This window comes from Astatotilapia calliptera, chromosome 6 (assembly GCF_964374335.1).
Source record: "Astatotilapia calliptera chromosome 6, fAstCal68.1, whole genome shotgun sequence".
Lineage (NCBI taxonomy): Eukaryota > Metazoa > Chordata > Actinopteri > Cichliformes > Cichlidae > Astatotilapia > Astatotilapia calliptera.
Window position 1 is genome coordinate 17,791,855 of NC_137427.1, and position 12,703 is coordinate 17,804,557.

The 12,703-nt window shown below is 40.4% G+C and overlaps 1 protein-coding gene across 1 annotated transcript; it reads right to left on the reverse strand.

Annotated features, from left to right (window-relative positions):
• Window positions 1–85: 85 nt before the first annotated feature.
• On the reverse strand, window positions 86–9,889 carry atg4da (autophagy related 4D, cysteine peptidase a). Its single transcript, XM_026170683.2, has 11 exons — window positions 9,549–9,889; window positions 6,805–7,075; window positions 6,614–6,697; window positions 6,091–6,264; window positions 5,069–5,420; window positions 4,900–4,964; window positions 3,352–3,503; window positions 3,185–3,263; window positions 2,408–2,484; window positions 2,109–2,228; window positions 86–1,342 (listed from the first exon to the last, which is right to left on the reverse strand). Exons 2-11 carry the CDS (start codon window positions 7,022–7,024, stop codon window positions 1,163–1,165), a joined length of 1,503 nt encoding a protein of 500 aa, XP_026026468.2. The 5' UTR covers window positions 7,025–7,075; window positions 9,549–9,889; the 3' UTR covers window positions 86–1,162.
• Window positions 9,890–12,703: the final 2,814 nt, after the last annotated feature.

Here is a 12,703-nt window from a genome sequence, read left to right on the forward strand (position 1 = left end):
TTGATCATTTCCCATCGCTCTCGTTCCTTTGACAGCGTATATACCTGCAGTTCAAATCTACACAAAAAAACGCAGTAACATGTACTGTAATTCCAGTGTCTGAAGTTTAATCAGGACAATAAACTCAATAACAGTAGAAGTGCAACTTGCAGTAGTAGCTTTTACAGAAAAAGGGGACAAACAAAAACACAGAGACACTGCAGCAGAAGTCTGAAAATCAAGCAAACAACAAAATAAATTAAAAAAAAGAAAAAAAAAAAAAGATCTCCATTCAGCTTCGGTTTGTCTCATTACCTTGGCTGTGCAAGGTAAAATCTAGAACACGTACATAAGTAAGAGCTGGGTGTTTTACTTTGCAAACATGTTTATATAATAGTATAGCGGGAATGATTTAAGCCACAGTTTGACAGGCAAAAATACAAAAGTCATCTCCAACTTTAGGCATTGTTTTTCTTTATACCTGACCTTTAGTTCTTTAAGCAGCAGGAACAATGTAACAGCAGATTTCTTGCAGATTTTCATATCCTTAATGAATAAAGAGTCAGAGCTGAAAGTGCATGGGCTTGAGACCACGATGTCTAAAAATGAATTTACAGCTGTTCAAGACGCTCGTGGAAGAATCTGAAATTTATCTGGGATGTGACACGGCATAATCCTTAACACAATTTAAAAGACAAATAAATTACACTAACAAAACACTCACTCGCACACAAAACACACATTCTTAAATCTAATTAATTTAAAGAATAAAAATTAAAAAAAATATTCAGCAGAGGGAATGTGATATAATACAAGTCATGAACAATATCGGGCAGACGAGTGAGCCAATTAAAGATGATGCAGACACCACTGAGGCTTTTTTTGACGTCGTCTGATAAAATGAACCAAGAACATTTCAAGTACTTGAAAACGTTTCTATCCATTTTGAAGTCACCTTCGTCAGGTAAAGCAGTGCTCCAGCCAGTAGTCACTAATGCCTGTTAGCTTATAACGCCACCCACACAGAGGTGATGACAGCAGCCGTGTTGACCAGTGAGGAAGACAAAGCACAAAAGAGTTGTGCCCGCCTTGCAGCCGCAGCATCGACAGAATCAAGTCTTTTAAAGGCAATTGAGTGTCCACTTCTGCCCCCTACAGATGGGAGAGCATCGTCCTCAGAGCTTTACAGGAAGACAAACTCTTCACTGCTTCTTCTGTTGTTGCTTCTGCCTAGTCTCCCTGGAGGCAGGATATGAGCTGGAGGTCCACTGTGATTGCTGCTGTGACCCTCAAGTCCATAATCCTGACTGTGGCCCTCCACAAAGGTGAAGACAGGATACTTCTCCTTCGACGATGACAGAGCCTGGAAGGACAACAAAGTCCAGTTAAAGCAGATAATCTTAAAAACAAAACAGAATATATCGCACGCAGAGAAAAAGAGGAAAAAAAAAAAATCAGTTTTTGACATTTTTCTTCTTCAAACTATCATAACGATATCTCCCAATTTATTATATTTAAATTTGTTTTGGGAAAATATTCCAATTTTGTTCTCCCACAATGGTAAATAATACTTCTAAAAATTAATGCATGAATTACTGAGAACACTTCAAGACTGGGCCAAGCTCTAGCAATGGTGAAAAATGTAATAATTTTAATGCAAAAGCCCAAACAAACCAATTACATCCTTGGCACATATATTATTTGAATGGAATATGAAGATCTACATACAGTACCTGCTTCGATTGTGTAGCACTCGCTTTCTACATTTGCTCTCGTATTCAACTGACTGTTAGGCATTACAAAGAAAAGCAGCCAATTCTCATGTTTTGACCTCAACTCAGAAAAAATAAAATCGGAAATCTTTGCTTGAAAAATTTGTGTAACTTGAGCTATTGAAATTGTATCTGTGCAGAAATGAAAACAGCAAGATGATTATTCAGCTTTCTGGAGCCGAAAGTGATGGCTTAATATTGCTTTTTTTCCCTCCAAACCAACTCAAACATATTTAACTGTCAGAAACAGGACAGATTTATCTCTACGAAAGAAAGAAAAAAAATGCTGCTCATTTCTAGTATGTTGTATAAATTAAATCAGAGCCACAAAAATGTGAGGAGGTTGTAAAAACTCACCTCACTGACAGCAGAACATAGAGACTCAAAGTCCTTCTTGTTCTTGGCGTAGAAACCGATGGTGCAGCTCGGATCCATACGGTTGAAGGGCATCTTTTTAGGAGAGCTACAGTGGAACGACTGCAGAGTGGTAAAAGGAGACATGGGTCATACAATAAACAGATCAGAGCCAACTAAGCAGACATGTTATCTTTAATGACCCGTGAATGAGTTTGAAGTCATATGATATGATCCCAGGAAAAAAAAGGAGATAAAAGCCAGACAGACAGTAGAGAAGAGTAATGAAGCAGGCAGCAAACCTCCAGTGAGAAGTTAACTTGACTGACATCGACCACTGGCTGGCAGTAGTGAGGATCCAGATACAGCAGCTGCTCATCTGCCAGACAGAGAGGAATCCAAGTATAAAACAATAAATCAAATAGTTAAATGATGAATAGTCTCTCATACTTTTTATAATTCAGACAGCTTGTTCCTGCTGACCTTTGTAACAACTACCACAGAAGCCCAAAGCTGTAAGTTACAAACTCTACTTCCTTAACAAACCACCAAAACATATGTATAATATTATATTAGACATTGATACAAAAGGCACAATTTATATTTTTAATTTCAGAGAGGCTTTGTGATGGTTCATACAGGAAGTTTCCATTTGTAGTGTGAAGATTTATTTGGGATGTGCTTTTTTGCCTTAAGGGTTTTAAACCATTGTCAGGTAGCAGTTAAACACATTAGCAATCAGCTAATAAGCGACAAAGTGACAAATGACACCACAGTTTTTAAAAGCACATTTTACTTATGCTTCTAGATATCCTAAGTTTAAGAGTAAAGTGTCGTGAAGAGTAATGCAGAGCGTGATAAGCAGAAGTAGCAGTTCTGCACCAAAGCAGCGCGTCATTATCCACACCTGAGAGAATGTGTGGCTCCTGCATCGCCACTGCAAGAATAATACGGGTTGCAGAGGAGCATAACAGCAAAAAATGTCAGTTCTTCCCTAGCTGCCCTTGCTTCGGCTGGATTTATGCAAAAAGATAAAAAAAAAAGAAAAATGTACAGAGTATGTTTTTGGCAATCCTCACCTTGGAAACCAATGAAATACAGCGAATGTTTTGGTTTGCCTCCGATTATTCCAATACAGCATTCCAGTTTCAGGAAGTTCTGAGAATGAACACAAATATTTTTAATATGAGTTTAGACACTTAAAATCCTTTAGGAAGTGGGGTCAGGCACTGGATGGTTAACAGACCTTGACACAATCGATGTAGGATGGATTGAGGGCCTCCCCTCCCAGCCGGACAGGGACCAGTATGATAACAGACTTCCAGTCCTGACTGGACGGATCGGAAGAAGTCTGATTCAGTGACCGATCACACAGATGCACCACATCTTCTTTGTACACTACAAGGCACAGAAACAGTGAGGGTTAAAACAGGCATGATGTAGAGAGCAGACACTTTATTAGGTACACCTAGTTAGTACTGGTTTAGACTCCCTTTTGCAATCAGAACTGTCTTAATTATTTCCGGCACAAATTGAACTAAGCACTGGAAACATTCAGAGATTTTGGTCCATACTGATGTGACAGCATCACAGAGTTGCTGCAGATTTGACAGCTGCACATCTGTAATGCAAATCTCCTGTTCCACCACATCCCAAAGGTGCTTGGTTCATGTGAAATTTAAGGCTACGTCCACACTAATGTGTTTTTGTTTGAAAACGCATTGTTTTCTCTCCGTTTTGGCCTCCCGTCCACACTGAGACGACGTTTTCCCGTCTCGATGACGCATTTTAGTCATGTGGTGCAGTCATGTGACCAATTAAACAAAGATAGCGGAGTGCATTATACAGCAGTTGTTTTGATTGCTCTCAATTCTGACAGCCCTAAAAATGATTAATATCAGTTTGTACATGCTCCGGATAGCTTTTCTTCAAATTCTTTAATTCTCACTCGCTTTTGTGCATGCGCAGGACTGGAACGTAAGCGTTTTGGGTCGTTTCAATGTGGACGCACAACTCTGTGAAAACGACTGAAAACGCCAGTGGAGGCGGAGTGTTTTCAGACGAAAACGCAGTTTTCAAATCTATACAGCCTATCCGTAGCCTAAGGTATCAGTCGGTACTAAGAAACTATCCCCCACACCATTACACCACAACCTGACAGGATCGATTTTATGTTGTTTATGCTAGACTCTAACCCTAGGATCCAAATGATACAGGAAAAAATAAGACTCATCAAGCCATTCTTCTGTTGTTTTGTTGAGCTTGTGTGACTTCTAGCCTCAATTTCCTGTTCTTAGCTGGTAGGAGTGGCCCTGGCATGATATTCTGCTGCTGTAGCTCATTACCTTCAACGTTCAAAGTGTTCTACATTCATAGAGGCTCTTCTAAATACTTAAATTGTAATGAGTGGTTATCTGAGTTTCTGTTGCCTTCCAATCAGTTTGAAGCAGTCGGGTCACTCTCCTCTGATTTCTGGTATCCACAAAGCATTTTTGGCCAAATAACTCCTGCTCACTGGATATTTTTCTTTACTTTGGATCGTTCTCTAAAACCCAGAGATGATTGTGTGGGGAAATCCCAATAGATCAGCTGGAATATTCAGACCGGCCCGCCTGGTGCAAACAACCATGCCACATTTTAAGTTTGTTAATCCCCAATTCTGATAAATGCTTTTAACTTTAGATGTACAAAAACACTGACCGGTGAGTGTATTTACACTCTTAGTGCAAAGCAAATATCAATCTGCTCTTTTCTCATTATTAAGCTAAACAAATATCTGCTCTATAAATCTCACCTGTACAATCCTGAGCCACATATACAGCCAGGTTTGTGACCACAGATGTTTTGTCCACTGCTTTCCTGAAAGGGACAAGAAAACAATTCCATAATTCTGGAAATGCTTAACAGCTGTGTAAATGATTTCAGAACACAGAAAAGCCTTGCTTGCAAAAACGAGCCCTTACCGTAGTATGTGTGCGACTACAGAGGGGCCATACCAGTCACCAGCCTTCTTCCCCGAACCTTTGCCAATATCCACCAGCTGGTGAACGCCAAAAGGTGCTGGGGGCTGATCCCCAAACCAGGTAACAAGCCTGGAGTGGATGTGCTCTTGCCTGTCCTTTGTGGACTCGTAGACCCTTTTCTTCTGGCTGCATCTAGGTGCCTGACTGCTTGGCAGGGATTTCTCAGGGGTGCTGGAACCTCGTGGAGAGCCAAAGGAGGGTATTGGGACCCCTCCAGCCCGGGCTGGGGAACGTGGACGGAATACCTCAAAGTCCACATCAGTAAGCTGCTGAGACTCTGGCCAAACCCAGTCTAGAAAAACAGAAACAAAATGTATTTATTTATTTTTTTTCTTCAGACTTTAAACGATCAGAGGATGTTACAGACATGAGTATACACACAGAAAAAAAAACAGTATAAAACTGTGTATAAAACAAAAGAACGGAGTTAGAGAAAGGATGGGTTGTCAGTTTTTGAGTCAACCATAGACTGTATATAAAAGATGGACATGGCTACCATGTGGGAACCTGTAGGCGAGATCCCAAACCTGAGGGTTTTCTCCTTGCTATCATAGTGGTGGTTGATGTGACTGAGAAACCGAGGACACTGCTCACTCATCTGGAAATGACACCTAACTTTTTCTGTAACTGACCGAGGGGTGACGGGCGACGAACTGGGATAGTAAATTAAATGGTCTTTAACTGGCCAGTTCCAGAGTACAAAGTCAATGAATGACAAATGTCACACTGAGATTAGCACAGGTTATACCCTGGTGAATTCATAGCTTCCTGCACCCTCTACTCAGGTATCTCTCTTGGCTAAACCAGAAATGAGACACGGACCATCTTTAGCTTTGAGTTATATGTGAGGACACATCTTGGTCAGTGCCGCAACCTAATTTTTATGATATTTTATATTCTTAATGGATGAACACTTCTTATGTTTAAATGTAAAAATGTGTGTACCAGATGGAGAGTTCTACCTCTGGGCATCAAGTGAACCAGGAGCCCCTGTGCCAGCAGCATCTGCCCACTGCGCAGCATGCAGCCCCAACCACAGTCTGTTGTCCAGGTGGAGCCCTCCAGCTGAGGGAACTCTCTCCTATAGGTCAACCAGATCCTGGACACAAACGCTAGGCGGAACCGCTCCACCTCATCTGAGAGGGAGTGAAATAGAGAGGTGGAGCAAGAGACACACAAACACACACATATTTAGAGCTCTAGCACTTTGTTCAAGCATTAAGCTGTTTGTATTACTAATTTTAAATGATGAAAAAGCTCAGTTATGATACCTGCATATAATATTTTGGAAATAAAAGCGCAGGTTTTGTCTGTTTTAGTTCCTACTGCTCAGCTTTCTCATGTCAAATAAACATTTAAATAGGAAACGGTTAACCAGTGTGGTTAGCCACAGCACACATCACTACAACACCTGGGGTCTATTCTTCTTTACGTTTCTCTAGAGAGGAAATAGTTTTAAGATGTATGAATACATTTAGCACTTACCTTCACTGTTAAGCAGATAGGAGTGACCCAGGACAGTCACAGGAGACATCTTGTTGAAGGAGGTTTTAGACTTAACAGTCCAGCCTGCAGACAGAGGCGCAAAAAAGATTCTCAAAGCAGAAATCTCAGTACTCCTCTATATAAACAAAAATCCAACACTCAGTCTTCATTACTTAAAACTGACTACAAACCATATTTGACATTATTCCACGCTGACATAAGTTTGGCCTTGAGTTTGTCCATCTCGTCAAGCTCCCCGGCGGCTTCTCTGCTGGCACCTTGAGTTTGTGGAGGCCTGACTCCAAAGCTGCCCTGCCGCTCCATGGGCTGCTGCTGCCTCCCCCTGTCCACCAGCTCATCTTGCATGACTCCCCCTACGTATTGTGCTGCACTCGGGGAAACTGAGTTCATGGCTCCGAGACCTCAGAGCTTACCTCTTGTGCTCCTCATTGCGACACAGAACTGATGAATGAACGAAAAAGAGGAACAACACAAGAATCTAGGTAAAAAATTAACTACTGATGCATCTTGTACTCAAAACGCTTTTACACTCATCCTGCCACTCATATACTTATTAACTCAAATATTTACTTGGATTTAAACTCATTTTAAAAGTGGCTTTTCTTCTTTGAATACACAGCACACAGTTACACTGGATTTTTCCTGGCTCTTAATTATCTGTGCCATCTTGTTTAACAGAAGTCTGAAATCTCCCTGTTATTTCTAGTTTATAAACACAAGTGGATTTTATGTTTCATCAAATTAAACTGTAGGTTTGAAAAGCCTCTTGAAATATTTATCTCTGAGTGCTGAATGTTTTTCATCTTCTACATTGCCGTTGTCACATATATCCAGTTATCAACGGATAGACATGACATTTGTCATCCATGTGATGGTAATAAGTAATAAGTTTCCATTCTGTAATCAGAATGCTAAATATACATTTACTGATGCCTTTTGCTTCTGGTCAAGTACCACCCACAGGTCTTGAAGTCTGGCGGTATAAGAATACTGATAATCCTCTGTAGTGCCTGGTGTATTTCCACTCAATAGTTTTGTTTATGCTGACATTCTACCTTGATGTAAAGAGCAATTTGGAAAAAAAAAAAAGTAAGATTCAGAGGCTCCATGAATCCTGTACTGATCATTTTCTATGGTATTTTCCTTTTATATATTGATTATTAGCCTGTAAATTTAGAGAAACTTATCATTGTTTAGCAGATTCTAACTAAAGTACACATTTTCAGTTTCAACACTGCCTTCAGAGATGAGCACCTGTTTCTGGTTTGTATGCTCTAACATTTTTTTCTCCTGAAACCTGGTTGTGTGTTTTCTGTTTGATGTAATAGGAGGACCAGCTGTGTTGGTGGTTGTGGGGAGTGTTGTCTTGTTTTCATGTTTCATGTTGCTAAAAACAAACAAACAAACAAACTCAACCCAATTTCTCTATTGTTAAAACGGAATTGGTAACAACCAAAGAGGCAGAGTTTGCACTTTGGCAGATAAATGACTAATTACATAAACCATTAGGGTAAAAGAAGAAGTCAAATTTTTAGCTGATGTATGCGGGTATGTAATTGCAACAAATTTTATTTCCCCTGAAAACATCAAAGTCATTCATTAAATAATACTTCTTATAAGAAGGAGGATTGTTATCCATGGCTAATCACTTTCTAACATTCACACAATAAAACTGAAGTAGCACGTACAACTCTGGATTCAGTGCCCAAGGACACTTCTGCAGGTAGACTTAAACGGTGAAGGAACCTGCTGACTGACAGATGACCCACTGAGCCACCTGAGCCGCAGTGACTAAGACAGAGAGCTGGAAACGAAAAGACCCATTCTATGTCCAACTTCCACATTTACTATAATTGCTGTATTCTTTTATGTAAATGTCACTGGTATTTGAATATCATTTTAATGTGTGCCCCTAGATATTTATATTTTTCTAAAAACTCTGTAAGGTCATTATTAATAACTACTGAGGAAGCTGCTTGCTTTTGCACCTTCTTAATCACATGTGCATTTGAAGCCTCCCTTGTGTATTTGTATCATCAGCTTGTATAACTGATTGAACTGTTGCCAGGATACTATTGCGAAAGAGATGTTTAATCTGAGTTGTCTGTCTGGTTAAGTAAAATAAAAACATGTTTGTGTATGCACAATTTTCTTTTTAGTCCTCTTGCATTATACAGTCTGTCAATGATCCACACTCATACTTTCTGCTGAAAACAATATGCTTGCGTTTGAGAGATCTGATAACAGCCTAAGGACCTGAGCAGTTCACAGGTTTCCTTGTTTCATTATGGATGTTTAACTCTAGAAAAAAAACAAGAACAAAGTAAGATCCTTCGTTTTTTAACGTCTGTAAGTCAGAATCAAGGGCAAACAGCACAAAGAAACATTAAAAAAACCCAAACTGTCAGAGTAAATCCGAGTAATCATCCACAGCTGCCCATTTCACAATTTGAAAAACACTTAAGGAAAGTACCAGAGACCTTTTTCACCCTGCCCTGAAACTGATGAGTAGCACTTTCGACAGGGAACAGAGAGTATTACGATGAGTACTAACTGATCCTGCTGATGGAAACGTTTCTATGGTAGAGAAGAAAATAAAACACTCATCATGTGATAACCATTTGACAACCGGTATGTCGGGCTTTTCAACGTCTGTAAAAGTCATCTGATGATGATGGTGGCTACCATTTTTCATCACCTGTAAGTCAACCGGTTTATTAACCATAATCTATTATAGAAACACTCTCATGACACGACCAGTGTCAGGGTATATGAACGGATTCTGACCAGCAGCCTCACTGTCAATTCCCATTTACTGCTCTGGTCACAAAGACTCACCAGCACTATAGCGCATACCTAATTTAAAAAGCGTCTTTCACCATTATTAAAGAATCAAAGGCCAGCAACAACATACCTGATGTAAAGGTCGGTTAAGCAGGTCGGTACCCCGTAATAGAGCCACTCATTTCGGATATTTCCTCCCTCCTGGCGTACAGCGGCAGCCTGAGACTAGCTGGCTGAACACGCTAACTTCTGCAGCTAGCCCCGGCGTTAGCTCTCTAGCACTGAAGACGGAATCCCCGAAGAGCTTAATGCTTTTATAATAAAATACAGTTAATGTACGAGTGGTAGACTTCCTCCCATTTAACACAGAAAGTCATTTATCTACACGGTTACGAAAATAAGCTACTACATAGCGTCTATGCTGCTCCGTGTGACAGCCCCTGACCGGACAACATTTACTTCCTGTTGTCCTTTTCCGGCGCACCACTATTGGTTGAATTAAATCCTGTAGCAAATCTGATAGGATAATATTGCACTAATGCGCAGTGCACGGTGCCATTGGCTAATAATAAGTCCTGTAGTTATGCAATGAGTGACCTGGTTAAAAAGTATGCGTTACTAAACATAAATAATAAATTTAGGTACAAACATGCCAACAATTGAAAAAAGTTAAAATAATAAGTAACATACAATTTTGGTTTATATATTAGTAAATAATTATGGTGTAATTAGTTACCTTTGTGCAGCTTTCAACCAGAATAACCATCATACATCCAAAATCCAACAAAAAAAATCTCAAGCAGGACCCAGTAAGGAATTGGCAGAAACGCCAGCTACTGATAGATAGAGCAGTTTCTTGAGGCTGTAAGACCAGGGTGAGCACTGTAGACAGTCCAGGTGTTATGCCTGGACTGACTACAAGAAAGCCTGTGAATCAGTCCCTCATGCATGGATCCTGGAGTGCCTAGAACTGTACAAGACAGGACCTTAAGAGCCTTCTTTAGGAAAGTCACCATGTGGGATTTACCAAGGAGATGCTCTGTCCCCACTGCTGTATAGGCATAGGCCCGAACCCCCTTTTAGCCAGAACATTAAGAAGACTAGATATGGATACAGACTACAAAAGGGAGCAAACATTAGCCACCACCTCTATAAGGAAGGAATGAGTCTGAGCACTAATGAGTGTCAGAACCACCATCAAGGATGAAACAGCAAGGTCCATGAGTACACCAGGATGATGGTCACAACTGATTATGGGAACCCTGCGGGACTTCTTAATACAGACAGACAAACTAGTGATGGCTAACCAACTGGACATAGTAGTGGTGGACACGCAGAGGAAGACAGTCATAGTGGAAGATGCAGCTGTACCAAGTGAAAGCAACATGAGGGAGAAGAAACATCAGGAGCTCAAGAAATACCAAGGGCTAAGATGTGTAGGGTGAAGGCAACAGTGGTGACTGTGGTAATCCGATGACTGCCAAACGGGGGAAGTGGCTCCAGCAGATCCCATAAACGATATTCGAGAGCTCCGTCCAGAGCAGTGCACTGTGCAGGACTCTCAAGCCCCCAGGGCTTTGGTAGAAGACTCAAGCTTTAAGGATAAAGAAGGGTAAGTAACTTTATACTATATACTTATAACATATATTTTTAACCTGTCATCCTATCCCTGGCATCCTCCTGTGTCACACCAATCCTCTGCATGTCCTCAATCACTGCATCCAATCTTTTCTGTGGTCTTTTTCTCCTGCTCTCAAGCTCAATATTCAACATTGTTTGTCCAGTATATTCACTTACCCTCTGCTGTACATCTAACCATTTCAGTCTTGCCTCTTTAACTTTCTCTTGAAACCCCTCAGCCTAATTTGTCCCTCTGACATACTCATTTCTAATCTTGTCCATATCAGTAACTCTTAATGAAAATCTTCTCTGCCTCCTGTCTTTTGTCAGCATCACTGTCTTCAAACCAAACATCATAGCACACACCACTACCATCTTTTAAATGAGTAATATATTAACAGACCTGTCATATGTCTTCAAATACATATGGATACATTTTCATGTAAAAATAAATTACCTCCAAGCATTTGATTTTCAGGGGTTAGACTGATGGTTATAACATTGCTTAATTAATTAGCTATGAAAGTAATAATTTATTGCACCTGTGCAGCTGCACAGCTGTTATAGGGCAAACTGCAGACAGGTTGCCAGTTTACTGTATCACAGAACGGTAGACCACTTAACCTCACATGCATGTCTTTGGACTATGAGAGAAAGTCAGACTACCCACAGAGAACATGCATCTCTACACAGAAAAGGCCCCAGCTGGCCTGGTTAAGTCAGACCCAGGGCTTTCTCATTGTGAAGCAACAGGACTAACCACTGTACCACCATGATGCCCTAGTTCAAGCACACTATTTTGATTTAATTTATCCTTATTCTAAGAAAAGAATTCAGTGCGAATATGCACAAGTAGTGCAAGTATTTGTTTAGTTCCGTCTTAACACGGCTTCACGTGTGGAGGTTACACATACATCATGCCCTAGACTTGGTCCCTAAGGTTAACTGGTGATTCCAAACTGACTGTAGGCTCAGATGTCAGTGTGTGGTTGTCTGTCTCTGTAGTGGCTCACAGCTTGTACAAGGTGTGCCTTTTTTCTTGCTCTGTACCAGCTAGGAAATTCTCCAGCCTCCCTGCAACTCCAAAAGTAGTAGAAAATAGATGGGCCTTAGACACTTAAAGGATGTGAATGTTTTCTCCACTAGTCAATGACAGTTTTGTTGACAGAAGATTCCAATCCATTTTATTTTGTTAATAAATGCAGCTAACTGTAATCTTGATAGTCTTGGTAGGATCAGAGGCCTTTTCATTTGCAAAGGAATCAGCTTCATAAACCTTTTCACAGCTGGAGAAACACAGAGATAACTAATAACATTAACTATGACTTTATTCCAGAGATTATAGCGCTGCAGCAGCTGTGAAAGGTTATTAGCTACACCTGTCTTTGACGGCTCTAAATGCTCTAAAAGAAGGTCTATTTTTTAAAAATGATTCATATTTGCCCCTAGGTAACACCCTTTCATAAAGTAGGACACTGAAGTCAGAATTAACAACACCCACCAAGCTCTCCTATTAGTAACAGCTACGATGACATGAACATCTTTTTTCAGGTGTAAAGAACTTATTAATAATTACCTGCACGCTGTAGCCAGAGGTGTGCTTACTGTGATAAATGCTGCTGTGGGATTAGAGGTTAAAGCCAAAAAAGAGTGAGATCCTGCAAG